General features: G+C 36.7%; 1 protein-coding gene across 1 annotated transcript in view; it reads left to right on the top strand.

The window, feature by feature from the left end:
* BTBD9 (BTB domain containing 9) overlaps positions 1-27,073 on the top strand; it is a 126,485-nt gene that overhangs the window by 88,985 nt on the left and 10,427 nt on the right. Inside the window, exons 10-11 of the mRNA XM_035560419.2 lie at positions 3,181-3,288; positions 25,224-25,302. Of these exons, the coding sequence (XP_035416312.1) occupies positions 3,181-3,288; positions 25,224-25,302 (187 nt within the window). The remainder of the gene's footprint in view (positions 1-3,180; positions 3,289-25,223; positions 25,303-27,073) is intronic.

The raw sequence follows: 27,073 nt of genomic DNA, 5'->3' as shown, positions 1-27,073 counted from the left end.
AATTGACTCATTGTTTGTTTTGTAATAATCCCAAGCCATATGTTTTTTCAAGCTATTTAACTTGGGTTAGGTTGTTTTGGCAGAGAGCAATTAAATGTGTCATTAAAAGGAATGCATATAATACATATGTCCTGTTAGCCTTTTGCTCTAAAGCCAAGCCAGTTGTGTTTTAATTACAGTATTGTTAATTGTAATTACAGTCACTCATGTGCTTATGATATTCAAACTCTTGATCATAGCTTTGAAAACCTGGTTCAAAGAAACAGGACCGAGCCCCCATGATGAAAAAGATCCTATTAAAAACCATAATTAGCTACATTTCAACCACTTTTTTTAAAAGAAAACAAGTTTACATATGTTTTTGTTCTTCTCTCTTCTTAGCATTTGGAAGGCTTAGTCTAAACATGGGTATTAAGTCAGGATCTATTAATTATTCACATTTACCAAATCCAGGATTTTAATCCATAAACTTTTTTTTTCTTTTTTTTACCCAGAAAATGTGTTTCATTCAGTCTCTTCAGTGTTTGAACACCCTCAAGCTGTAGAAAAACAGAATGGGGAAGATCTCATGAAACAGAGGGGTTAGGTTTTTGTTGTTGTTTTTAAACCAAGTCTTATATGATGCTGTAGGCAACTACTTTTATTTTTTACTATGTCAGCTCTGAATTTTTAATTTGCAAATAGACAGTATTCATATGTACTAAAAGGCTTCTGTTAAGCGTTTTATTTTAGCTTCCTAAAGCTATTTATTGGTAGCTTATTATTTTCCATAATATTAATGTGCTGGGCTTAGTTGAGAGCATCTAGGGAGTTTATTTTAAATCTGCTTGACCTGTAGACCCAATTTCACTTCAAATGCTGGGATTCCAAAGTGGGAAATAGAGCTAAACCAGATTGCTTTGAACAGAAGATAATAGCGCTTTTTTTTTTTTTTTTTTTTTTTAGGACAAAGATACAAACACATGTCCTTAATTAACTAATTCCAAAGACAGTCCAGCTTCTGCTTTGGACAGCATTTCTCTATAAGAGAAAGGATTCTATGTTCAGCAAATGGCGTGGTCATTTTCCCCCTCTAGCAGTCTTGTTTTTCAATGTTAAAAGTGAGCAATATTGTTTGCAGTTACATTTCTCCCAGCAGAAGAAGCAGCTGAAAGCAAGAAAGATTTTTTCAACTAGAAGAAGGGAATTCATAATATAAAACTTGAGTACTCTTCTGTAAGATGATTAAATAGAGACAGCTTGAAGCTATCTGCCTGGGAAAGACTGTAGTGTGGCACAATTTCCTTTTCTTTTCAAACGTTTCAGCTATTTGCATTATTGGATCCTTATCTATTGCACTTTGAAAAGCGTGGATCTGCAGTAGCTCTTCCTCACAGCTGAAGAACGAACTCAGATTAGGTGTATCACCCGGCTTTCACAGTTTTCTAGTTGTGTGTTGCTGTAATTACTATGATTCAGGTCATCTGTGCAGTTGTAGCTGCTTTGGGTGGTTAGCTGCTCTTTGTTTATTGGTCTACAAATTCACTGTAGACGTGAAGTCATGTTCATTGACTTCTGTAACAAACTGTTGGATTTTAGCAACCCTAGCAAGTGTTAGCTAACTTTGAAGACGAGAACCTGAGGATCAAGAGTTGACAACAACTGATTGTCAGTTGTGCTGTACATTGCATTATTATGGTATTTATTTTCCATATATGTATCGAGTAAGAGTTCAGAGAATAGGAGTTTTAACAGCAACAAAATGAGCAAAACATAGTTTCTTTTAGCAGACGTAATGTGGATTGTTCACTTTAGAATATTACAATCTGAAAACTTTGGGTAGGTTGAAGAGAAAACATTATTTTAGAAAATGGTTATTGCCACCAGTCACCTTTAACTAAAATAGAAAATATTTTTGAAATTTTGTATGAAAACAGCAATTAGTTGTTCCCAGTTGTACCCTGCTAACCAATGGAATGAAGCCAGCTAAGGGACTTATGTAAAATGTAGGCAAAAATTCATCTAATAATCAAAATGTGAATGTTTAACTGCTTCTAAAGAAGAAATTGCAGAAGTGTCTGCCTTTGTTTTGGCCAGTCAGTTGCCCCTTTAGTGTGTGTAAATACCTTCTTGTCATTTGTGGATGCTTCATTTGGGGGGGGGGGGTGGCGGGGAGAAAGGATGCAAAAAGGATGCTACATATTGGTTCCCAAATATGCTGGAAAGAATTTGTACTAGAATTTATTTATACTAGAATTTGTTCTATTGCACACATCTCGATCCTATCCCACTGACAGGGGTGGAGAGGAGGGGCAAGGTTCTTGGCTTTGCTTTAATTCATATCATGAGAAACAAAATGAAATGAAGAAATGATGCTTGGGGTTTCAAACATCTGTTACAAGAGGGAGATAATCCCCATATAAAGGGAAGGAGTAGTAAAGATACAACATTTGCCAGACGTGTTTTTTGAGAATGATATACTCAGGCAAAATCACAACCCTGATGCTTTAGATCTTCCTCTCTGTGAGATAAGGATGGAACTTGAAGCCTGTTTGCTATACCATTTATCACACGTCCTAAAGATATGAGTATTTGCGAGGATGCATGTGGAATGAATCCTTGAGACCTCTATTTTTTTTTCTTGTTCTTTTTTTTGTTCTTTTGCAATTTGGTCAAAAATTCAGTGCATTCTCCCTCATATCATGATGAACCAGGAATTCCAATTTTCTTACTTGCCTTTTTTTTCTTTTAAAACTGTTTGCTATTTTTACCAAAAAAAAAAATACAGTTAAGAATACAGTGTAATCTTTTTAGTCACCAGAATCTCTTCATCTTTCCCCTTTTAAACTGACCTTTCAAAACATCTTTGATGCAGGTTTAAAGCAGGCAATGCTATATGCCAAATAGACTAGCTCATTTATTGACTTTCAAATACATTAAAAGTAAAGGGATGAATGTCATAGAATAATGTCAGTAACGTGGTTATTTTAAGTCAGTTACTGGCCTTAGGATAATGAGAATAGAGATTCTCAAGTTTGAGATGACAGAAACAGTAAGGATCTTCCTGAATGTTGGAGGCACCTTCCAGAATAAACAGGTGATTTTAGAAAGGATTTAAGAGGTGGAAATACAGGACTAGAAAACTTGAGCATCTTGGTTTTATGTTTATTTTACTTATCACTCAACTGCTTCTTCACTTAGGTTGCTACTTTGGGACTGTGACGATCGGAGTTACAGCTACTACATTGAGGTCTCAACAAATCAGCAGCAATGGACTATGGTGACTGATCGCACAAAAATTTCCTGCAAGTGAGTTTAATATTTTTCCTCTTATTTGCACAAAGCTGGAACTAGAAAACTTCTTATTTTCCTTTTGTTCAGTATTTAAATAGATGACTTTTTGATTGTGAGAAGAATGATCATTGCATAACCTATAGATTACAAATTCTAGACCATTATAAGTACAACTTCAGGAAGTTGTAGGTTCTCGTCTGGCTAAATATTTAGACTTTCAAACCAATATCACGTTGTGAAGAGCCGGACAAGTACTATGTTTTCCAGTTTGATTATTCATTCTCAGAAATAGCCCGGCTTCCATATGTCTGGGAGTTAAACCACATTTGTCCAAAGTTCACGTATATGGTAACCCTTCAATCACCCCTTGTTGAGAAACTTGGTAGGGGAGGGAAGAGAGCTTGGTAAAGGATTTTCTTTACCAAATGTATTCCACCCGCTACCACAGCACATAGAAGCATGATACAGAGAGTTGAAAGGGACGGAGGAAGTGAGGGTTGGGACAAAACTGTCACAGATCACCCACTGAACTCAGTTACCTAGCTTGACCTCTCAGTGATGATCATGTGGTCAGTGTACACAGGAAAGGTACTCTGCTTTTGAATAGGCCCCTTCCATAGGGAGAGGAAAAAAAAAAAAAGCTTCTTAAAAAGAGAAAAGGGAAGAAAAAGTTTCATTTTTATTTTATACTTCAATCAGAAGAATTCAGGTATGAATACTCTCCACATATTTACTCTCTATCAGCTTTTCTGTAATTACTGAGTCTACTGATAAAACCTGTTGTTCTAATGTGGAAGAATAATTCAGTGTTGATAGCAAACTTAAACAATTTGATAGTTCTAATTCCAACTGGGACTGAAAAGATAGGCTGCAAATTTATACATGTTACATATACAGAAGCTAGGCGTGCTCAGCAATCAGTGAATGTTGATAGGATATAATCTCCTGGCTGATCTCCAGGGAAGCTCAGACTTATAAAAATCTTATTTCTCTCCTTCTTTATCCCCAGTCGGTTTTCCATAAGACATTCTTTCTTTTGTGGGACAAAACTGAAGTCATCAGCTGTGTGGTGACAGCTGCCACCCATCCTGTATTAGTGCCTAGGGGTTAAGTTATTCAGTCCTTTTCTAGCAACATTGCTGATGCACATTTCCTAAAGTTTCTGTTCTATCTCTTAATGTATCCAATTCAAAGATGCATTTACAGTGCAGGCTAGACATGCGGGTGAAGGAGAACTTGACACATTCTTTCACTGTCTGTAACAGACAGAGTATTGATGAGCAGAAATCCTGGGTTCTGCCTTCAGTTCTGGAGAAAGTGTAAAGGATATGTAATCATTTTCAAAGGTATCTCAGTGCAATGGAAAAAAAAATCTTTTTTTTTTTGGCTGTCCCAGCAGTGGGAGCAGAGAGTCAAAATGTTTTGCACTTCATCCTTGTACATTTTAGTACTAATAGCCTAGACCAGCCAAAAGGAACGTTTTGTTAAATATGCACAGTGCAGCTGGAATTGCCAGTTGATTGGCCAGTTCAAGTATCTGTTCACGATGTTCAAACCAGGGATTTTTGAAACCCTTAACCTTGGACAAATATAGGTGCATTCCTGAACTGAAGGTAGCTGTTGCCTCATGATATACACTTCAAGTTATTGACTCAAAACATAAGTGCTCTGGCAGTTCTCAAAGCAGTAGCTGCAGGAACTGTTTTCATGTGAATTAGAGAATTGTACTTTCCCTAACTTCTTGCTCGGACAGACATGCATCCAGCTTCCAAAATGACAGTCTTAAGTTTAAAGTCTACTGATCTATAGTGTTGTAACACTGTCTCTATCTGTTCTCAACAAATAATGCCGTTGTCCTAAAACTTACAATTACAAAAGCTCAGTGAACTCCAGAACAATTCAATTTAGCAAAGACTAGAAAATTATAAAGAAAAAGGATCAATTTGAAAAATCTTTCATGTATCTTCTTCATTTGAAAAATGTTTCCTTTTAAAAATTTTTATCCTCTGTAACTACATTTAAATACTATATCACCTGTAAATGCGATAAGTTAAAAGATTTGTGGACTGCACCCCAGCCCCATCCCTCAAATTTCAGGTGATTTCTTTGCATTTGAGAGCATTTTTTATATCCAATTTAAATCTTTTGCACTTTATGATCAGCAAATCACATCTTTACTGCCACCTCACCAAAGAAAGCTGTTTAAATACATTTGATTTTCAAAAATGCTGAAGTGACTTCAGCTCAAAAATTACTTTGATTGTAATAGCAGATTGCTACATCTAAATAGTACATATGTATATGTACATATATACACATACATAAAATGTTTATATATTTATACATTATATATTCATATACATAAAAAGCTCTATAAATAGTACCACAGAAATGGCAAAGGCTACAAAAACTAGGACTTTTTCTTTGTAAAGTACAGAGGATCATAATTCCTTACAGTTAGAGATGGACCACTTTCATTTTATTGAAAAATGGTGGTACTATGACCGAAAAAAGCTAACTTTTTTGGTGTTCAACAATGGTTGAGTAGAGTGGAAGAGACATCATCATTCAGTAATGAAGCTCTTCACTTTATACTTGTAGGGCAAGGTTTCAGTATGGTGAGGGAGACATCTTAATAAACAAGAGAAAATTAAACCAGACACTTTTGATTTTTCAATCTCTGTACTTAAAAAAAAAAATTAATTAAAAAATTAAAATGTGTGGATTTATTTCTACGAGAAAAACAAACAAGTTATTTTAGCTTTACAGAGGAGACAAAGAGCTGGATTTGAACCAAGATTAACAGATGCTGCATTAAGGCAGAAATGGTGCAGTTTGTCTGGTTTACCATTATAGGGTAATGGTTAAAATACTCCTGTTAGATGCAAGAGATTTTTTTTCTCTAGTACTGAGATTTTAGTTTCTTACTTAAGACACTTTATCTGATGTGTTCTAGACTGAGTTCTTGTATGAAGTAGTTTGTGGACTTCTGTGCAGAGTACAGGCATCTCACGTCCCACAGGGCTTTTAACTTTTCATTTACAGTTAACAGTTCATTCTGTCTCTGTCCTTCCCCTTACCATGAATACATTGGTATATTATGCAAACATCTCAGTTCCAAAAGAGAGAAATTTGCCTCAGAATGCCTTTTAGTCAAGCAATTCAAGCACTCCCCAAGGACAAGCGAGAATCAGCTTGTGCATTGTGCCTGACTCATCCTAGGGTTTAGGCAACCAGTTAACGATTCTCACATTTAGCAACTTGCCATAACCAGACTACAGCATAATAGGACGGAAGCAACAACACCCTTGTCTCTTCAGTCTTCATTATTTTTATGAATGCAACAGCCCTCTCTCTCTCCTTCGGAGTTTGCAGCTATTTTTTGTCTCATCTGAATCCTGACTTTTTGATGAATGCTAGGCATCCTAGCACTCAAAAATATGAACTCCAATCGCTTAGGTTTATGCATATCTTTGTTAAAAAAATAAATAAATGTAGGTATGTCCTTGGGATTATGATTGCCTGTTTGACTACAGGTACCTTTCAGGGCAACTGTCAACTGAGAATCTGTTATTAAATATTATTATATGTGTATTTGTGTGAGGCTGAAATATGAATTCTTTGAAAAAGTATACCCCAGATTATCTCTGTTTCTTTTAAAAATTTTAGATATGTGGGTGAATTCTAGGTGGTTGATGATGTCTTGAAATCCTGGGTTTACACTTCCTGGCATTAGGTCTGTGGTAAATATCCTGCAGTAGACTCTAGAAAAGTAACTCGCTTGTTTTTCTGTGCAGAATATGCAGCAGTAGCAAATGAAAGTGGATAGAGTTAAAACTCCAGAGAATTTCACAGGGGCCCATATTCAAAGAGATAGAATACTTGAGATGAGAAAATTTACTTTGCTAGTAATATTCTGTATTCTCTTTTTCTGTCTTCAAAGACACGTGGATCAGAGTTGTTTGCTTTGCTCTTTGCTGCCTGGCTTTCTGTCTGCATACTCTTTCAGTGGAGTTACAGTCCTTTGCTGAAGTCATTAGCGTGCTGCCTTGAAAGTGTTCTGTGAGGTCACCACATCATTTTGTCGCATCTCTCGAATGCGAGATAGAGTGACCTATAAAGGCAACAAACACAAACCTCAACAGACATCTCTGATGATTTGTAAGTGGCAAACAAAACAATGAGAAAGAAAATTAAATCAAATTCTGCTTGAATAGCATATATTGATTTTGGCAGTCTACTGAAGTATGAAGTTTCCATTTAAACTCTCAGTATGCTGCTTTGGGTTGTTCTAATGATATTTTTAATGTAGTATTTTGTGTAAATTAATAATTCAGTCCTTAAAGACAGAACCTGACAGACTACTCCTAACCTCCTCATCTCTCACAGCCTTTTAAAAAGGCTGAAGACAAACTGGATGTCTGTTATCTTCACAGGGAAAGCTTCCTTACCTCCCCTAAGTGATAGTCAATTAATGCATACTGGTTGTTGTCTAATTGCCAATTTTAAAATGCCCTGTGTAGGCATTTTTTTTTCTTTTCCACAATAAACTGTTTTTCTCTACACAGTATGACAGTAATGAAAAACAGCCATGTTTTGTTCTATTTTTTTAAGCATTTATGATAAGTTGGCTTGGGCACGTTAGTGTTGAAAAATAGTCGTGCACTTGTTAGAAAAATTTGCTGACAAAAAGGCTGAAAGTCAAATGAAAAACAAGATACCAAAGGCCAGTAGGAGTCAGACCTCAGAGTTAACAACTCTTTTGATAAAATAAGTCCTATAAAGACAAATATGAAACAGGCTATCATGAAGGTTATCAACGGAGTATCATTTTTAAAGTTCTCTTGTATAGTTACTGTGGAATGGATCTAATCTATGATAGCAGCTGTATAATGTGCAGTTTCCCAGTAGGAAAACAAAGGAATTGAATACTCTGATAGAATTTGGGAGACAATAAATATTGTTTATTTATGAGCAGTTCTAGGGCAATTGGTATCAACTGTCTATATGGTTGTCTAGGGACAGATTTATCATTTTCCTGGTGAAGGGCATAGCTTCATTTTCAAAAGGTTTATAACACTAGTGGGGTTCTGATGGACTCCGTTTTAGGGCCAGTTCTCTTCAGTGTTTTCATAAATGACTTGGTTGCAGGACTTGAAGCTATACTGGGTTTGTGGATGACACTAAATTGGGAGGGGCTGTTGACTCCGTTGAGGCTACCCAAGAGGCCTTGCAGAGAGATCTTGACAAATTAAAGGGCTGGGCAATCACCAACTGCATGAAGTTTAACAAGAGCAAGTACCTGATTCTGCACTAGGGACCCTGGATAAATGTAAACGGGGGATAAGAGGCTGAAGAACAGCCTCTTGGAAAGGGACGTGGGGGGTTTAGTAGACAGCAAGCTGAATATGAATCAGCAGTGTGTCCTGGCAGCCAACAGGGCCAACCATGTCCTCAGGTACGCTGAGCAGAGCATTGCCAGCTGGTCAAGGGAAGGAAGTAGTTGTCCTGCTGTTGTGGTTTAGCCCGGCTGGCAGCCAAACACCACACAGCCGTTCGCTCACCCTCCTCCCTCCCTCTCCGGGATGGGGGAGAGAAACGGGAAAGTGAAGTCTGTGAGTTGAGATAAAGACAGTTTATTAAGACAGGGAAAAGAATAACAACAACAATAATAATAATAATAATAATAATAGTATTAATAGTAATAATGTGTACGGAATAAGTGATGCACAATGCAATTGCTCACCACCCGTTGACCGATGCCCAGCCTATCCCCGAGCAGCCGGCCCCCCACCCCGGCTAGCCACCCCTATATATTGTTCAGCATGACGTCAGATGGTATGGAATACCCCTTTGGCCAGTTTGGGTCAGCTGTCCTGGGTCTGTCCCCTCCCAGCTCCTGCTGCACCCCCAGCCTGCTCGCTAGCAGGGCAGAGCGAGAAGCTGAAAAGTGCTTGGCTTGGTGTAAGCAATGCTCTAAAACAATTAAAACATCAGCATGTTATCAGCGCTCTTCTCATTCTAATCCAAAACATAGCACCCTGCCAGCTACTAGGAGGAAAATTAACTCTGTCCTAACTGAAACCAGGACACCTGCTCTACACTCGTGCAGGCTCACTGCATGCAGTTTGGGGAGCCACAATCTAATAAGGACATAAAACTATTAGAGAGCATCCAAAGGAGGGCTACAAGGATGAGGGGTCTGGAGGGGAAGATGCTAAGGAGTGTCTGAAGTCCCTTGGTTTGTTCAGCCCAGAGCAGAGAAGGCTGAGGGGAGGCCTCATGGTGGCCTGCAGCTCCCTCACGAGGGGAGTGGAGGGGCAGGTGCTGAGCTCTGCTCTCTGGGGACAGCCACAGGACCTGAGGGAATGGCATGGAGCTGGGACAGAGAAGGGTCGGGCTGGGTGGTAGGGAAAGGTTCTGCACCCAGAGGTGGTTGGGGAATTGGACAGGCTGCCCAGGGACGTGGTCATGGCAACAAGACTGCAGGAGTTCAAGATGCACTTGAATAGTGCTCTCAGATAACATGGTCAGAATTTTTGGGTGGTCCTGAGTGGAGCCAGGAGTTGGACTTGATGATCCTTGTGGATCCCTTCCAACTCAGGATATTCTATGATTCTGTGATTCTATATTGCATTATATCAACTTGTTTTTCTGCTGGACTCATGTTAATTATGCAAAGTATACTGCTGTTATGATAGATGTTTAATAACTTCCAAACTTAATTTCTTATTTCCATTGCTTATTATCTTATTATGTAATAGGTATATCAATTCCGAAATTCCGAGCTCAGTTCCTCTCGATTTTTTTTTTTATAGTTTGCCTGGATGTAATTAGTACTTTCTCGTGAGAAGTCCTTTGCGATGTGGATGAAAGTTTCAGTAACAAAATTTATTTTTCTTTAACTGGTCCTGTTAATTTTTCAAGAATAATTTTCAGCCTTGAGGTTTATCGCTCTTGTTCAGTGTTTCAAATTTTCATTCTATGATGTCCTGTGTGCTTCTTGAGTTTTCAGAAACTCCTTATTTCCTTTAATAGCAAGTCGCAGGTAAAGAACACTAGAGAGATCCAAGGCTAAAAACAGCTATTGCATTTAACTGTTCTAAACAGCTTTTTTAATGCACAACAGAGTGTTTTTTATTTTGTTTAAGGAATTAAAGTTAGAAAATAGTTCCAGTTTGCAAAATATTAGTGACAAACGCTACTTTTTTCCCTGCGTATACGTGTGAAATCTTAGTAAACTCTATCATAGTATGGATATTTCTTTTGATTTAGTTGCGTACTCATACATGTAGCTCCTCATACTTTACCACAAACATAGAATTTTTTTCCTCTTGTCCCCCTCTGTGATCCCATCTGCAGTTCACTCATATCCACTTTCCTCCATTGCTTTCTCCTTAACTAACACTTTCATCCAACCGTCTTCTCTTACAATAAAATCTCTTAAACACTTCTTAGCTGTTTTGCCTTTCCAACTGTCCATATGCTCACATTGTTTTTTCTGTGATTTCCCGTTTGTCTTGCATGTATGTATTATCCTGTCATACCTAGAATGAGAAAATAACATTTTTGTCTAATTTTTGTCTAGTCCTTAGTTCTGTTTCATGCCTGAGCTCCCAAGTGGCAGAGTGGAACAGGGTAAAAAGAGCTGCTCTTGTACCTGTTATGTCAAGCAGTGTATTTAAACCACAGCTCATCCTATTGTGCGTGGAGTTAATTTCACAGCAAAAATGTTCTTGTACCTCACGTCAAACACGGTATATTTTGACCACGGTTCATCCCATTTTACATGAAGTTTAATTTCACAGCGACTCTGTGAAATCTGAATGTCTTCTCTGAGTCCAGGTCTTGGTGCAGCCACATTTATACAATACAAAGATGAAATATAGTTAAGCAAGATGTCTGGGAAATTGCTACATTGTTAAGCTTAATTTCAAGTCTCACTTCAGAAAAATAAACTGAGGGTTCTCATTAATCTGTTCATTATGCTGCTAGTAATGCCTACTGAAGCAAGTCAGACAGATATAAAGGGTCATTTTGTGTAATTATTGAGCTTAAAAGCCCTGAACGATTAAGGCACTGAAGTACGTATTTTACCTTGTGTTTATATGCTCGTATTTTGAAAGATTCTCATAAAGCAAAAGAAGAAAGAAGCTGCAGCTTCATATACCTGCCTTATTAAGCACAAAGATTTCACAGCCACAAACCAGAGTTGTATACTATTTCAGAACATTAGGAGGCTCTCGGAAGCGTGAAAATTCTGCATCTAGTATTTAATTTGCTGGCTTTTATTTTAGCTGAGTCTAGTTTGATTAAGAAAGGCCTGGTTTCTTTTAAGTTGTTTCTTAACAGTGATTTGGGATCACAAGGTTTTCAAATTGCTAATGCCTTATGCTTTTTTTCCACTTTTATTTTCTGTTTCTTGTTGCTTTTCAGCCACAAATATGCTTGGATTTTTTGAACAAGTCTTGAAAAGAGCAATAAGGAGTTGCAGACTGCAGTGCATGTCTCCTTTGAATGCTTTACCATACTGCAGCTCTGCATGCACATATGCGTTGAAGCTTGTATAGCTCTTTTTTGCTTTGCTCTGTTTTGCCATGTGACTGCCATGTTCTCAGGATGTTAATGTGAGGATGGTGGAGAAAACATCACAGTAACACTGACATCAATTGGGATGTTAGCTCGGTTCTGCCTCAGAGAAAACAAGCAATAACTAATAATACTCGTAGTATCAGTAACTGCTTCTTTTAGGTGTTTGTCTCCCATGCAATCAAAGCCTTGAGTGTGTCTTTGGAGACCTCTAAAAATAGTCGAGATAATGATATAAATAGATGTGTGTTTTAATATTTCATAATATATCATCTAGAAAAAATACATTTTGATGAGGAGAGAAAAAGGAAACTTGAAATAATTATTATCCCAAAGTGTGTCACTGATGTACACAAAAAGCTTTATGAAAGGAGAGCCAAGTTGTGCTGACCGAGCTAAATTACATTTGTTCTTTTCTGGGTTAGAGGGACTAAGCACAGAGAGGACTTTTAAACCCTTAGCGGACAACAGTGAAATCCCAGGGAGTATTCCAAACCCCTAGTGTTCACTAGAAATGGGCAACCTGATTCCTATGTTACTGAATTACGTCTCACTTTAACTGTTTTGTTTAGTTTTTTAATATTTCAAACAATCTGATAAATCCTGAAGAAAGGAATAGGCCTTACTCCTCCATGAGTGCTTAATCTACTTATGATACTCTGTTGATCATGCTTTACAGAAAGCGCTAGTTTTCTACTTCTCTTTGATAAATAAAAGGAAGTTTACATTGACTTTCATAGTAAGAAATTGAGATAAAATGCATTTATGAGCACTTTTTTATTTGGAATGTTTTTTTTCAAATGAAATGTTTAAGTTTATGTAAAATATCTATTGTATAATCTCCCAGATAGTCTCACATTTAAAATAGAAATCAAATTAATTATTTTTATTCATTAGTATTAAATAGCAATAACTATTTATTACACTGAAGTTTCGGTAGAAGTTAAACTTGCTAATGTCTTTTCCTTTTTGATTCTTGCCAGATAGCTTTCTAATGCTTTTGTGGTAGAACAGCAAACTTCTAAGTTATTCTTACTATAAGAGATCAAATTTTAAGTATAAGCTAGTTTTCCCTCTTTACAGTTAACTACTGCTTTACTGCAAGGGCTAGATATAGGAGGGTTTTTCAGTAAGTGTATTTCCGTTCTGCTTTGAAGGGTGAAAGCACTTAGGGAAGGGAGTGCTTCGCTAAGAGAAGGGAGAGGGAGACTGCCTTAATTGTTTTATGAACCCCAAATATGTTTCTTATATTCAGACATTCCTTTTCTCTCCTTTTCCTGATTCTCTTACTTCCTGGGCTCCTGTTCATAAAGCGTAGTGTCTTTGGTTTAGCCAGTTAGGGATTTGTTTTCTGTGTTGTGAATGTGGATGAGATTAGATCTGTCTGGTTTCTGGCTGCTGTACTCATTGTTGCATATTCTGCACTAGCCATCCTTTCATTTATATGTTCATCTTTGTGACTACTTATCCCTATTGAATTTGAGCAAGGCCAACTGCTGCCAGAGTTGCTGATTTTTGTGCTGCTATCTAAATGGTCACGATGCTTTCTTGCCATGGTGCTTTCATCACAAGCTGTTGTGCTGTCATTTATCTGAAGCGTGGCCTTCCTGTAGATTCCTTGCCTCCCGTTTTGATGCCTGTGAGTTTTAATCCAACATACAGTTCCAGATGATTTCTCAAATGTGCAGAAATTGATGACGTTTAAATTAGAATTTACCAATGCAAAGTCATGGGTTAGGTAATGCAATTTCACCTTCTGTTCTGACACAGCAGATTTTCAAACTCACTGTTTACTGAGCAATAGTTGAAAGACTCTTGCACACCAGTTTGAGTTTTTTTTTGAACAAACAGTTTCTAGGGCTTTTCAGTAAGACTTTTTATTGTAGTTCTACCTCTTTCTTTAAAGATGATATTAATTTACTTTACACTTTCACCAATTATTGTACATGCACTTTGATATTTTATGGTAAATATGTCATTCTGAGACATCAATCACTTCACAGGCTTTTTGTTGCATTTTTTACATGCAGTGGGTAAATTCAAATATGCTTCAATGTCAATGTCTTTCTCAGTCCATTTTATTTTTCCTTTAATGCCAGATATAAAACATTCCTTCGTAGGTAGAATATTTGTTGGCAGGGAGGGATGTGACACCCAGCGTCTGACATTCTTTACTGCTTATTGTTAGGATAGATTTACACAACAGCTAAAATTCAAAACAGACTTGTGTTTTCCTGAGCCCAAGGAACAGACCATAGAAGTATTCAGACATTTTGGTTCTGAACTGATAAAACACATGTGAATAAATAGTATAAATGATCAATAACAAATGAGTTTATTAATTAATTTATTTCAGTTGGTGTTAACAGCCAGTGTGGAGTTCAGTTACTGTGTAGCCTGATTCTGTGTATTTATCGTATTCAATGAATAGATGTTGCAGAGCTAGTACGTAGATTTTAAACAGTGTGAATATTGTCACCTTCAGAAAAGTAACTTCTCTGTGCAGAGAAGTACTAGAATAAACCAATATGAGCAAGGGAAAGCTTTTTCTCAGAGGAAGTGAAGGTTCTTACCACTACTGACATCACTTTCCCCGTGCCTTTAAAAATATATATATATATCTTTTCCTTTAAAGTACAGATTTGATCTCCTCCTTCCAACCTACCTAACCCACTAGAAAAGGAAGACGACGTTTTTCTTCATTGTTCCGTTTAGCTTAGTGAATAGCTCAGTGAATGTTCAGCTTTTTGGCATGTGTATTCTGGAGCGCACTCCATGTAGTGGGTGGGTTGTTGTCCTGGGCAATTGGAGAGTTGGCTTCAAGTTCCTGCTTGGAAGCAGAGGGAGTTTGACCTCCCCTCTTCTTGTGCTCCAAGTCAAGAGCCCTTATCCCACTCTACAGCAAGAGGGAAAGGGCTCCTCCCCTTCTGTCTTGAAACATCTTTATTCTCAACTTTCCTTCTATTCTGCATTTACTTGAACGTGGTACCATGCCCGTTTTCAACATCTGCCACCAAAACAGCTAATTACCAGTGTTAATGAATTAGGATTTGAAGAACCAATACTAAGTTCACAAAGATGATTTGTATTTTGTAGGTAGGGAACGCTCCTGGATACTAAAGCTCTGAGACCTGGTCTATATATTCATACTCCTGAGATGTAATCACAAAACTTTGTCCTCTCCTCTTTGTGCCTTTTCTTCTTGACTTAATCTATCATTTCTGCCAGGCTAAAAAGTAAATCAAATGATACAAGCACTGTTTTTAATAGTGAAATATGAAAACTTTATGCTTTTGGAAAGCCTAAGGGCACAGAAAAAAAAAATCTGAAATGAAGAGAATTAAATAGAAAGAAATATTTGCTTATGCTGAAGAATGTAAGATTTTGAGACACTAAGATGGAGATCTGAGCAGCCCCTTTCTGAAGCAATGTGTCTGGTCTGCAAACATTCTGTATAGCATAGAAGTACAAGAGGTGAATGTATTCCTCGAGAGTTACAGCATGAATACGTGGATATATTTTGCCTGATTGCACTGTGGTCACTTTTTAATATTAAATAATATCAGTAAGATGGTGAGTTACACATTGCATATTTTTTCACTGTATAACACTATTTAGTAGGTGCAGACTAAGTGTGAAGATAATAGGAAATGATCACTGTGTCATTTACCGGGATGAAATTATAAGTAAACATTAATTTTGTCTTCTAAAATGAAATTAAAAGCTGTAGTCAGAATCTAGGCTGTTACTCTGTGTTGAAACAAGCACTACAGTTTTTTGGTGGTCAGTCTCACCTGTTTGACTCTCTGCTGTTTGCCATGGAAAAGCTATTTTATAGGGTAAGAAAACTTGCTCTTAGTAGGTTTATTCCTCTTTTTGCTTTTATACTATGGTTGAGCTTTACCTCTGTGTGTTGTGCCCCTCTCAGATACTTTAAATTCCTGCTGTCCTGTTTCTGTGATTGCTTGCTCACATGGGCTCTGAAAATTGACTTAAATATTTCCCCTCTATAAAGTACCTGGACCCCACTTTAACCTATGACATAAAGCCTCTTGACCTATGACAATTCAGGAAAAGCCTTTTGTTTTAACAGCTCTTCTTCTCCAGCTGTTGCCAACTCTGCTCAATGTAACAAAAATCCTATTTTTCTTACTAGGAGAAGAATACTACTCCTCTGTTGCATCCTGTTAAGCAAAGTTTTGTTTTGTTTTTTTCCTCCAGTCAGCACAAATTCACAGCTTTTGTGTCAGAACTCAAAAATGCTGATTACCACTTCTATCTTACAGAAGGATCCTGTGGCAGTACATCGGATTGCACTCAGTGAGTCAGAGCGCACACGTACCTGCAGGCATGCGCATGCCCCCACACATGTACACTCTCAGCACCTTTATAAATAAATAACACTATAAAATGTATCCAGATAATAGATCTCCTGTGAAACTGACCCATTTATCTGCTTGAGATTGAAAAGGGACGCCTAACACTTCCACTGTTGTTTTGCATTTGTTTGTTTACTTTGAAGTTGATTGTTGCATAGGGCTATCTGACAGCCCAATGAATAGGAGATGCCCAAATGTTCATGAACTAGATGCTAAGTTACTATTCTGTCTTCAGTTTCTCTTTCTTGCAGGCACAATCATTAAATATAGCAACTGCTGACATCTCCTTGTATAGTCAGGCCAGTCAGATGTTAATGCATTTTATGCTAAATGTGGCATTCTGCTTTCTTTCTAAAGATTTGCACTAATGAGATTGTTGGTATTCAGGACCTAATGTCATTAAACCTTTGAAAAATACATGTCTTCTTATGCTGGTCAAAACAAATATAGTCTTTAGCATTACAAATATTTTGTGTAAAGATATATACAGAATTAATCCATTGATTTATTCACAGTAGTATTTGTACCTGGGCAGATTATATCCATGAGTCACAAAAAGGAAGAATTATTATGTCTTTAGGCCCATCCTTTGGGGATTTCTGTACCCTATGGTGTGTGGTGTGTCTTTTACAGCAGTACTTCATCTGTTTGTTTCCTATACTTTAAGGGACAGTGCTTCCATTCTGCTCTTTGCTTTTCTATTACACTGATTTCCCACGGTAATTTTTTTTTCTTGATGCTAGTACTGAACATCGTGTTACCTAATTTCATCCCATTATTTTGTTTCTATCCTGGTAAAGCAATTTTTCTCGCTTAATGGGTTTTAATACACTTCAACCATATATTTATAAAGTCATTCTGCCTTTTTCCTGTCACCTTGTTTGCTTCTTAAACAATTTTTGCCTGACTTATTTCATGCTGATTCGTCATAAGTCTGTTTCCTCAGTTTTTAAAATGATGCTTATTAATCTTACCCAACTTCTTCTACTTTGTCTCTGTATATCTAGTGTTAAGGTACGGAGTTCGGAATGAAATACTAAATCTAGTTTTATCAGAATCACAAGGGAGGGCAGCTGCATTGTTTCTGTTCTATAACATGATAACAGAAACAGAAGTTGTGCTTACTATTTTTGTCTTAATTCACTTTAGTCTCATGTCTAAAATTACTGCAGTCCTGGATGCAGGTTACAGTTTTTTCTAGGCAGCCCACGTGAGTTTGAGCCTGAAGTCAGCAGGCTTTGTTTGCTGACCTTGAGGTTCATAGATAATTCAGTGTGGTAGGATAAAGAGCTACAGTTTTCCTCCCTTCCATTAGCAAACCTTGGTACGTTTGTATTGCTGTTATGAGGAGGCACATGCTGATTTACTTTTTCCACTGTTTCATTCTTCTTAGAGGCTGCGGCTCAATTTACTGCATTCCTTGGGTGTTTGACATGTCAGTTAGATGTTATCGACAGTAATAGAAGGGTGGTTGCTGTAAATGTGAAGTTTTTACGAGTGGTCCATGAAATCGTGCCCAAGGGAATGTAAGAGAGAAGAGCAATAAATAGCGTCACACCACTTGCTACAAAAGAACTGATTAATAGGGAGCATGATTCTGCCTCATATCTCTCAAAATATTTTTTATATATTTGCTGTTAATCAACTATTCCGTTTGTACGAGAAGTTATATAATAAAAATAGCTTACAAACTGTCAAAGGATTACAGGGGCAAGAAGCCCTCAAAGTTACAAACAGCCACCTCATTGTATTACTGGATATGTTAATGTGTTGGATGGCTTTTCACCTTTGCTATCTAAATGAACATCAAGAGCAATAAATATTGGTAATGAGGAAACAGAATAAAACCAATTCAACCTCTAGGATTGTGCATGTGTGTCTTCTGCTTGCATGCTCTATGGTGTACAGAAAAGTATGCAAATAAGAAGAGTTCCTAGGTCAAGATACTCAAGTACACAGCCTCTGTCTGCAGCCACTGCCTCCACCAAGGGTGGAGGGGTAGATACCACACACACAGTTCCTGACACAGCATAAAAATTTAGCTCATGGCATTTTGCCAGATGGTTGGCAGCAAATTGCTAATCATTTTTTTTGTAGGATTTTAAAATATAAAGTATATTTCTTGAAGTACAGAAAAACAACCTATTAAAATTTGTAGAATATCCGAGCAACCTAAATTATATGAATACACACCTTATGCAATATAAAAATGCTACTTGATGCCTATATTGGCGTGTGGATATATTTGAGAAATAGTTGCTACATTTAGCTTTACTGTTGCTTAATTTGACTATATTTTAATGTGTTTTAATGTAATATTGTTTCTAAAACAGCAAAAATGTAAGCCCTGAAGCTGTGAAAGCAGAGATTCGGTGAGGAGTCTTTTATATTAGAAGGCTTTTAAAGAAGTCAGAAATTAAGTATAGACTTCAGTAAATCTAATTTATGTCAGAATTTTTAATAAGTCTACTTTATCAAGCCCACATTTGTTTTCAACAATAAATCTCCACATTTAGTTTCTAGAATAAATCATGTACAATAACAGTTTTATCGCAGTTTAGTGAAGTGTTCTTATAGCTGTGAGAAATACAGCTATATATAGTTATTTTGTTTGGATTTGCCATAGCAGTGGAGGGACCAGTCATAACTACAGAAGTAACCTCAAGTTTTGTTCAGATTGTTTCTAAATTGTGTATGTTCAATAAGGGAAACATATTTAGAATAAAAACTTTTGGGGGAGTTTTCCCAAAGGGGGTGGGTGGCATTACGTACTTTCTTGTCAGTATATAGCGCAGTTATGTAACAAATACTGCAACAAATAATTTTTTATTTTTATTTTATTATCTCTTCTGTTAGTATTGCAAGTCCTTTGTGATTTGTTTGTTTGTTTTTTTCCCTTAGTAGACACTGGACAAAGTATGTTATAGTTCATTGAAGAGACACCAAATATAAATAGAATCAAGATGCATTATTAGGTGAGTTTGTTTCTAAGAGAGCTGCAGAAAGCAAGCCGTTACTTCAAGCTTCCACTTTCCTTGCATCCTTAGAAATACCAGGTATTCAAAGCTGCCTTTTGTGAGTGTGCTGTCATGATGACAGCAGGATAGATGGAAACTCAGCTTTTGGTCTCAGGTTTTAGTTGAAGAAGACAAGGAGTAGAACTGTGCTTAATTTGTCTTAAAAACTAAAATGTAGATGACCTCGGAGTCCTCACAGGCTTTCTCATAGTCCTCATTTCCCTTCGGTGGGGCTTGGGAAGTAGGATGAAAAAGGGTTGGCTACGCTAGATACCAGCTTTGACTGACTTCTGTGCTTTATGGCTTTGACCCTCTGAATTAATATGTTAAATTACAGCGTTAACAGAGAGGTAGTTTTATTTCACTTTGTTTTTTAGTACTGTTATAATGGAAAACATGTTTTTTATAGGCAATTTATGAGGTAGCTGTAGATCTTTGGGGTATTTTATAAAGAAAAAAAGTCTGTATAACAATAACTGTTACAGGCAATTTTAGTGCATGCTTCTGTCTTTATTTTGTAGGTACTCCATAGCAGAGGTTAAAATAATAGTTGTTAATAAATCAGGAGGTGTAATACTTATCATGCAGAACATACTACAGTACTTCTCGAGTCTCGGTTGGCTTGCTTCTGTGTGCGCAAAATGTTTTATTTGGCAGCTTCACCTACTAGTTAGACAGCTTGCTGTCTTGTTTTCATCAGTAGTCATCAGACTGATGCATGGAAAGACAACACAACTGCTCTTTCCTTTTGCTTTCATCTGCTTTTACAAATGTCTCCTTGCTCATCACAACAAATGATGTATTTCATTAATAAAAAATTATAGTCATAAATGAAAAAGTCCACATCCAAATAACTAGGAAGTGCTTCTTCACTTATAGAATGAGGCATGTGCAGACAAACATTAGAAAGCAAGATGGAGGCTACTTGCTGGTAATCGCAATTTTTCAAGGTGTGTGGTTAATTTCCATGTTTGCTTCCCGACTGTTTCACTTCTCTTCTTGGAGTGAGGAACAAAAAATGGAGCTTGTGTGTCACTTTGGAAAATGCAAAGCTGCAGCATGCATACACAAACCTCACAAGTTTAGCCTAAAGCAAGCCATGATATGAATATAATGTGGTTATTACATCTTCGTGAATGTTAGTTACGTATAACAGCTTTTTCTTTGGTCTTATGTCTTTGGCCTGAGCTTGGTTTCAGCTATAATCAGAGCTGCTCTGGTGATCCCACAGTGTGGCAGTATTTCTGTAATGCCAGTGGCTTGTTAGAAAACGTCAATAAGAGATAAGCTTTCAATTCTTTCTTAATTTGTTCCTCCTCGAAGAGGAGGAAATAAAGGTAAAGGGGATGGGTCACTCTTTATATCCCATTGTGTATAATAAATCTTTAGAAAGATTGCACGTTTTCATAGAGATAACTAGGCAAGAATTTAAAATGCTGAGAAAAGCCATTAAATTCTCTAAGAGGTGAATTGCTATTTTAGAGCTATAGATAGCTTAAGCAATAGCAAGCTATTGTTATAATTTACTTGGACATCTTTTTTTTTTTTTTTTTTTTTGCATTCTTCTTGCAATAGGCTACCAAAGAAAAAGACAGGAAGAAACATGAAAGTGCAGGGGCTTCTAATGATTTTTTTCTTCCTGTGAATAATATGGTGCATAGGTTGTGGGATGCACAGAGCCATTGCGTTTTCAGTGACAGCTGTTGCTGTTGGAGAGATGAAAGCACTTGGCCCAAGAGTCTGTTTATACGTTTGAGTAGAGAAAGCGATTTTTGTTGCAAGGAGCTCTAAGTGAGACAGGCAGAGTCAGAGAATGAGAGCAAAAGATAATTATCTAAATTATGTTCAGGCTATTATAGAAGACGAATATAGTTAAAATGTAATTAAATATGACAGGCTCACAGGATGCAAGCATGGCTTTGGAATGCTAATCATCAATTACTGCATCTCCTTAGGGGAGTCATGCAGAACAAGAGAGTTAGAAGTCGGATGGCTGAGGTGAGATGTAGAGTGTTAAATAAAACACCATAGGGCTGTAACAAGGCTAATTTCTTTTGGAAAATGGAACTGTGTTATCAGGAGACCTTTGCTGGCCAAACAATTTGTAGTGCTGCCTTTCAGCTTGAGGACCTTAGTATAAATCTGAGTAGACTGATAGTCCCTAATCTTCTTTTAAAGATGACCATCTTAAAGTGATGGCTACAGCTGTTGACGATTGAGTAGGAAATCCCAAATGAACCAACCACCAAGATGGATGTGAAAGCAGAAGAAAAAAGATCTACACTTCTTGAATATTTAAAAACGCTAAACCCTGAAAAACCTGTTCTAGTGGGTGGCATTCCTGCCCATGGCAGGGGGCTTGGAACTAGATGATCTTTAAGGTCCCTTCCAACTCAAGACATTCTAAGATTCTCTGAAAGTCAATTCTATAATGGATCACTAATAAAGAATACAGAGATATAAAAAGTCCAAAGATGACAATGTCAGTTTATGGGAGAAAGAAGTTCTGTTAGCCTCGTAATGACTATGTCCTAGGTAAAGAATGGTGGAAGCATTGCCGCTAGCTTGAAAGGTTTGTTTGCTTGGCATAGGGAAGCAAAGGTGAAGAAATGACGCAGAAGTGTCTAATCCCAGACCAAAAAAAGAGATGCTTTTGATATGTTTTAATGCTGCTGTTACTTGTATGCAGTGACATATGAATTCATCAACACCAGAGATATGCATAGAATTTAGAGAAAATTTTTGTAAAGACCATCAAAAGGAATTATGAGGGTAGAAGGACTAGCTCTTGTTAGGAAAGAATAAAATAAGCAGATATGCATGGCTTGACTAAACCTTTGCAAAACCTTTTGCAAAATGAAAGTTCTTCACAGAAACTGAAATAATTTTAAGAGTACCAGAAGAGGTAACTTGTAGCAAAAGAAGAAAATTTAAAAGAAACTTAAGGCTTGCCTCAGATGTTGTTCATTTAATTGAGGAACACCACTGAACAATTGTTATGGTTTGATACATCAATAGAAGTCTTAGTGAATTTATTTTATCAGCAAAAAATAAAAAGAAATACAAAGAAAGCAGATATGCCATGATAATTTGTTGTCAGTAATCTCTCTTCCCATATGGTATAGTCACACTGCATAAATTATCTTTCTGCTGCATAATTATATTTGTACTGGAGAGGTATTTTTTATAAATATATATATATATATATATCAATGTTCTTAAATGTACTGTTACAGTTGAAATTGTTGCAGATTTTTAGTGATGGAAGTTTGTCTTCCTTATTTCAAAAGTGACTTTTTCCAAATCCATTTGGCTTGTTTTCTGTTTTGCTTTTTCCTTTTTGCTAAGGAAATAAATTAAGAGACCTGATGTTCTCATTATCCCATCAAGTACTAATTCTCTAGTGGCAATATTCTTGAATTTTAATAACTCTTCTACAAGCTGTGTATAATTTTGACTTTTTTTTTTTTCCAATGGGAAGGGAATAAAATGGACACATACCAAAATACTAAATATTCTTAGGACCTAATTTATTGAAAACCGTATCTCCTTCAAGTCTCACATTCTTTTTTTCAATTTTATTTATTTATAGTAATTTATATCAAGCTTTGGTATTATTAAAAGAATACTTATAAAGCAATCTGAATCGGTGTAGCTGAAAGAAAGGACTTGCAGTGGGAAGTGGAAGAACTTACGAGTTTCCTGCAGTTGCTGATCGAGATGAATGTTGTCAAAGGATTTTCAGAGGCCTTTTTCTCAACCTCTTGCTATTCATCATGTTCTTCTGTATTACTGAATGGATGTGTTGTCTTTGGTGTCACTTCATATGACAGACAGTGTTGTTTACTGCCATCCTGGGAAAATCTGCACTGAACTCTAGCAGTGCTTTTTGACCAGCACTCAGAATTACTATAAAAAATACATTCCCATTTATATTCTATTTCGTGGTCCCTAATTAACCTTTTTTTCTTGTCGCAGAACACAAGCTCTGTCTTAGAGGCTAGGAAGGCATAGGCTGTTCTCAGAAACTTCCTTGGGGTTTTAAACCCTTTGTGTTTAGGACATCTTTAGAATACTTTACAAACCACTGAATTGGGAGGTCTGATTTTTACATCATTGCTTTTCTCACAGAGTCCACATGTAAATGTAAAATCATATACATTGTGTAAACTGTGGCAATACTTTGTTGTGAGAAATAGTGTCGTAATTGTCTGATTGTCACAGCCGCTCATCTTGGGACTCTATTTCAAGGTTAAAAGCTAAGGGACTATGTAGTCTACATTTGGCCATGAAGATTAACTGAGTGGCTATACTAGAGAAATATGAGAAGGAAACTCGAGAAGAATTGTTCTTCTGTTTAGGGAAAAAAATGCTTAAATCATGACATCCTTTCAGATCTTGAGGCAGTCAAGAGTAGTCCATTCTCACTTTATGTTTAATTTAAAGCTTGAAGAAACAGCCTGAGCTTTAAAATAAGGAGAACATAGCCACATAAGGGATATAAATAAACTGTGAAGTGCAGATAGGTAACATCTGTACCTCTGAGGCCTGATTCAGACCTTGCGCTTCTATTACGATGAGTAACTGTAATCACATCCGTTACTTCATGCAGTAATACCAGTAAACTACGTGAAATTAGGTCTTAATCAGGCTCATAATCTTCTTTAAGCAAATATAACCTGACAGGATTGAAAACCTAATAGTCAACTAAATTAGACCAAGAAATGCTATGTTTGTGTCAGAGATGATGATAGCTTTCTGCTAGGGTAAAATTCTAGTACGTGACAGCAAAACTGTTAATACTGCAAGGCTTTGGTGCACTCTACTGATGGGGAGTGCTGTTTTGTTCCAGTTTTGCTTTGGTCCCTTATTTCTTCTGTGAGTATTTCTGAAGGTATTTAGGACACATTCAGGAAAATTTCATCCAATATTTTTCCTCTTCAGTGAGTTAATGTAGTTATACTTAACTACATTTTATCACCCAAGCCTTCCATGGTAGAGTCTAGTTTTGCTAAACAGTTAAATTCTATATCTAGCTTTACTGTTTTATGAATAAAAAACAGTATTACATTCTAATATGTTTAGGCACTAATCTAGTGCAATGGAAGACTGGCATCAAACTGAAGCCTCTAGGTCCCATTTTCTTTTCTCTGTTCCACTGTTAGCATGTTCTGTGAGCACAAAGCTGTGGTGGGAAGTGGTGTCCTTTGCCTGCTGTTCAGGAGACTCCATATGATGTGTTGTATCTCACCCAAATCAGAAGAGTACAAATGAAGGCAGATTATAGTCTTTCTGGTGTGGTTCCTACACTCCAAAAGTGACACTCTAGCTCTGGGAGGAGTGGTCTGGTCTCCCCACTGCCTCTGTGTCCGGATGGTGAAATTGTCATAACACGAGCTGAGCAAAATGCTTCATGTCATGCTTAGTGTCCTGGAAGGACGGGACCCATACAAGGGAAGCTTGGATCCTCTGCCTCCACTACTCATGTTACAGAATGGAATGGAGAGGTTTGCTTGTTTGTTTTTCCTAGAGCTGTAATTTTCTTTAACTGAGCTCTGATGATTGATGATTTCTCATGAGTACTTAACAGATGCATTTACTTTTATTTATCTGATCTTTTGTTTATCTAACACAGCCAGTAGCACCGTCAAGGATTTTTGACTTTGCATCCAAGTTGCTTTTTTTTTTTCCTGTTACCATTTTCTTAACTTTCAGCAATTGTATGTGTATTATTCCCGCATACAAATTATAGTATAAGGTATGTATAAATACACATAAGCAGAGTCAAGGCACTTGAAAATAAACACGAACAAGTAGCACTGGAAATTCAGGTGATGAAAAGTGTTTCTCTGTTTGTCCTATTAAGTGATTATGTACTGTCATTTGAATAGATCCCCTGTATATTTTACTTCAAGCTGTCGTGATCATGTCTAATATTTGTATGTCTTTCTGGAATTTTTTGTAGATCCTGGCAAACAATCACTTTTGATAAACAGCCTGCATCTTTTATCAGAATAGTTGGAACTCACAACACAGCTAATGAGGTAAGGAACTTCTAACATAGGCTGTATTCTTCATGAATATATAACCATGTAGATTTTCATATCTTGCAACGAAATTAATGATGCTCGCTAAAGTGTACGTGCTTTTTTTTCCCCTCTGGCAATCTAGCAAAATAAGAACGAATGCTTTCTGTATTTAAATATTAGTGAACTGTTATCATCTTCCCAGACTCTACAGAGTTGAAGGGTTGTTGCTAGTGTGTAGAATACATTTGTTTGGTTAGTTTTTACACACAAAGTACAGCAAAGTGTTTCTAGTTTTGACCTGTGCACAGTGCCATCAAACATTCCTGTCAAGTTTGATTAGAATTTAAATTATCCCTTATTTTGATGAATGATGAAAATACTATTTTAGTGCACTAGAGAAAGGTGTGTAGTCTCTGATTATTTGGTTTTATGACTTTTATATTTTTAATGAAGAAAACATAAGAAAAATCTCATTCTTCATAAGAAAATCTTATTTGCATATAATTCTCTTATAACTGATTTTCATACCCAGTAAATCAGTTAACTAACAGTGACCAAAGAGATTTTTTCCATTCATTTTATACAGAAAAAAATGTTTTACAATAACCCAGTGCAACATTATCCTCTTTCTGTTTACTTGTGCTTCTGTCTTTTATTATTGTTGTGTATTGCCTCAGAGGAAGTCCGTGTTTTACAGTTGACTTCAGTGAAACAATTTACAATATGTAGATTTAAGAATATATGCATGTCTTTGAGAGATCATGACCTTACATGACAAAAAATAGAGACACCAAGAGCTGCTTCCGTGTTTATGCATGCATGTCTACAGCCCACATGCATAGTTCACCCCAGAACATTGTACTTTCACCCTTTACAATGAACTGTAGATATTGGTATTAAAGGTTGCCAGCTCCAGCAGTATTAGGAGTTACTGATTAGGATGGGACCAGATGACCTCCAAAGGTCCTATCCAACCTTAACCATTCTGCAATTTCTGATCATATTTAGCATAAGGGAAGGCTAGTTCTTAGACATGGGCAGAATTGTCAAATAGCATTATGTCCGATTTTAGAGCACCTATGGACAACATATGAGGTGTCAACATCAGTTTTCAGCAGACAATTAGAAAGAAGCTGACCAGTATACTGAACCAAAAATAACATTTTTCTTTCTAAGCACCGTCTCCTGTAGCATGTGGTTCAATCCTCATCAGTGAGTTCTCAGAAATATGTAATCAGAAACTGCCTTCAGGTTGTTGTGCGTGCATGAAGAAGCCTTTTCCATTACTGATCAGCATATAGACAGTCCTATTTGCTCTCATGCCAATCTCTGTAGTTTCTCATCTCTTTATTAAAAAAGAATATGAGGAACATTGCATAAACTTAGCAAATCAGCCTATAAGAAACATTACCTCCAACTTGTAATTCTTAAAGGTAGCTTTAAGCCCTGAAGAGTAACAGATTTGTGGGCTTTTAAACATAATTCTAATTACAAATTGGTTCCCGTTACAAGGAATTTAATATCCTGTGTAGTTATTTGTATGGAGCACTGCATAACTATAGTGAAATCAGTATATGCAAATAGAGTTTATGGCTATTCATGTAACAGCTAAGTTGAACTATAAACACATGTTGCCATTCTCAGTCTTACCCTCTTTTGTCTTTAAAAATTGTACCCCATTCTAATTTATTTTATTTTTCAAACAGCTTATTCCTCCCAAAGCTTGGAGGAAGATTATTAGCATACATATATTGCTATATTATATTACTTTTGTATACCCTATTTG

This window comes from Cygnus atratus, chromosome 3, assembly GCF_013377495.2.
Source record: "Cygnus atratus isolate AKBS03 ecotype Queensland, Australia chromosome 3, CAtr_DNAZoo_HiC_assembly, whole genome shotgun sequence".
Taxonomy (NCBI): domain Eukaryota; kingdom Metazoa; phylum Chordata; class Aves; order Anseriformes; family Anatidae; genus Cygnus; species Cygnus atratus.
The sequence above is the reverse complement of the archived record's forward strand: the minus strand, read 5'-3'. Positions and strand labels throughout refer to the sequence as shown.